The sequence below is a fragment of the Chenopodium quinoa genome, unplaced genomic scaffold, assembly GCF_001683475.1.
Source record: "Chenopodium quinoa cultivar QQ74 unplaced genomic scaffold, ASM168347v1, whole genome shotgun sequence".
In the NCBI taxonomy this organism is placed as follows: Eukaryota; Viridiplantae; Streptophyta; class Magnoliopsida; order Caryophyllales; family Amaranthaceae; genus Chenopodium; species Chenopodium quinoa.
Genome location: NW_018744518.1, coordinates 152,024 through 154,703, shown reverse-complemented (window position 1 = coordinate 154,703; position 2,680 = coordinate 152,024). Strand labels below are relative to the sequence as shown.

The 2,680-nt window shown below is 36.8% G+C and overlaps 1 protein-coding gene across 1 annotated transcript; it reads left to right on the top strand.

Annotated features, from left to right (window-relative positions):
• Positions 1-214: 214 nt before the first annotated feature.
• LOC110698408 (parathymosin-like) lies at positions 215-643 on the top strand. Its single transcript, XM_021875828.1, has one exon. It carries the CDS (start codon positions 215-217, stop codon positions 641-643), a length of 429 nt encoding a protein of 142 aa, XP_021731520.1.
• The last annotated feature ends 2,037 nt before the right edge of the window (positions 644-2,680 follow it).

Here is a 2,680-nt window from a genome sequence, read left to right as displayed (position 1 = left end):
ATTTTGGCAAATTCATCCTGTGAATTTAAAATTGGAAAAATTAATTGAATTTGTTCAATTAATGACTGAATAGTGAAATCTTTTAAAATCCCTCACACCGCTTCATTAATTATAAAAGCTGATTTCACCTACCTCTTTCACCTCAATGTCAAATCAATTAACCTTTTTCCAGTAAAAATCCTCTTGAATTTTAAAAACCATCTCTAGAACAACAATGGTCATCATTGCTGAAATCGTCTCATCAGAAAACTCTCAAAGCTTCGAAAACACCATTCAAGAGGAAACATCGCCTTTAGCCATGGTGAACTACAAACCTTCTACAACTTCAACCAAAACCCCTGAGAATCCTAAAACCTCATCTCCAAAACCTAAAGAAGTGGAAAGTAAGAATGATCAGGAAGAGTTATCTGTTTCGAGTGTCCTTCAAAGGCTGAAAGAGTGGAAAGAAAAGAAACAAAGAGAGAAGTCTCTTGAGGAGCAAATTGAAGAAGTTGACGAGTTTGCTCAAGAAAAACATTCAGAAGAGACCAAAGAAGATGACGAAGAAGGAGGAGAGATGAATGAGGGAGAGGAAGACAAAGAAGATACCAACATTTCAGAAAAAAGGAAGAATCAGAAAAAGAAGATGAAGAAGAGGAGGTAACTGATCAGGCCGAACTTGAGTCACAGGCAGGGAGGTATGTTGTAGGACATCATATTGATCTAGATTGGTGTAGGAAAGCTAGATTCCTAGAGTTTCTTGATTTGATTAAGTTTCAAGGCTAGGAATACTTGTTGTCAAAAGTTTCAGCAAACTATTTGTATCCAATTGCTATGACCGAGTTCTGTCAAAATTTTCAAGCAAAATTGGGGGTAATTTCTAGTGTACTTGATGGTGTAAAAATTGAATTAAATGTTGAAACCCTAGGTAAAATTCTGAAAACTCCGACTAAGGGGTATGAAACATACATTAAGGGAAAAGCTAGTGTCAAAGTAGGAAATTACTTGACTGGTGACATTGTTGAAGCCCTAGGTGGTCAAAGGGGGAAGAAGATCGTGAGTCACAATGATTTGAACCCGTTAAACAAGTTGGTGTTCAACTTAGTTAAGAAAACCATCTTGCCAAGAACTGCAAAGAAGGGAGAGGCATGCTTGATGGATATGGCTGTAATTTTCTGTCTGTCTAAGAAAATTAAAGTTAATTTCCCTGCGTTGATGTATTAGCACTTAGCACATTGTGTTCTAAGTAGGACAAAAGTGGGCTATGGAGCCATTTTGTCAACTGTGTTTGAAAATGCAGGAGTGGTTCTGAAGGGTAGGTATGGTGGTCTGGATGAGAAGCCAGAGAATGTGCTAAATGAGGAAACACTAGCTGGACTGAGTTTGGAGGTAGTAAATGGAAAAATTCAAAGAATAGAGAAGGGAGAGAAAAAGAAAGAAAAGGTGACAGGGAAGAGAAAAGAGAAAAAGGTGTATGAGCAGCCTGTAAGGAAGAGCAGGAGGATATCTGCCAGTTCTGTTCCTCAGACAAGCATGGAACAGCCTCAAGAGTTGGATGTTGAGGAGGGTATCCTCGATGGGCAAGTTGCAGAATTGGTGGACAGGATGGAATGGGTTGAGAAGCAAATGAAGGATTATGCTGGAAAACTTCAGTTGTTAACTCTGGAAAAGCTAGTGCAGGAGCAAGGAAATGAGTTAAAAGAGCTCAAGAAGCTGGTGCTGAAACAGGACAAAGAAGTTCAAGAGTAAAAGAAGTTTCAGCAAGAACAGGACAAGGCTCTACAAGAACAAAAGGAGGAGTTTCTTCTAAAACTCAAGAGTCTTGAAGATAATCTGGCAGCTTCTTCACAACAAACAAAGGAGGACTACAAGAAAATTCTGGAGTTCCTTGAAACCTAGCCTATCATACCATTTTCAGCCCTATATCCAAGCTTAGCCTATTTTCTGCTTCTCTATTTCAGTCATGAACAATTTTAATTTCTGTTTTAGTGTTTGAACAATTGATTTTGGTTGTAAATATTCTAAAATTGTTCAACAGGATGATAACTCTTTTGGTTTTAATGAATAGTTGTAACATTGCTTATACTTGTGTGTATATGTATAAAGTGAACACTTATGCAGAAAAGTTGAACTTGCTTAAGGTAACTTAGCAGCGCTGCCTTCAGTTTCCCACACTCGATGAATTGCTTGTGGGGCTGTGGCTAGATGATCAATACCTTGAAAAACAGGACTTTTTGATAATGCCAAAAGGGGGAAAAAGAAGAAGCAAACTTGGAGGCTAAAGTTTTTCTAGGTTCTAGTTGAGAAAGTATCAGAAAATTCTCTGATATGATGCTATAGTAGTTTATAGTAGTTTAGTTTATTTCTGTTTTGTTTGCTTTGTTTATTTTTGTTTTTGTTTTGTTCTTTCTGTTTCTGTTTTTATTTCTGTGTGTGTTTACTTTCTGTCAATAAACCAAAAATACGACCTTCGATTTTTTTTAACTTGTTTCTAGAGTTTGCTTAATTTTGTCATCATCAAAAAGGGAGAAATTGTTGAGGCATAAAGGTTTTGATGATGAGGAACTTAAACTAAAGCAAACTCACTAATAAAGGTTTTCAAGTGTTTGATTAGTTTAGGTGAAGTTAATCGTGGTGATGGAAGAAGTAGCTGGAACTAAGAAGATATGAAAAGATCTTTATTGAAGGAGTTAAACAAATC

Excerpts from the sequence above, each read along its gene's own strand:
- LOC110698408 (XM_021875828.1), top strand. The coding sequence starts at position 215 with ATGGTCATCATTGCTGAAATCGTCTCATCAGAAAACTCTCAAAGCTTC.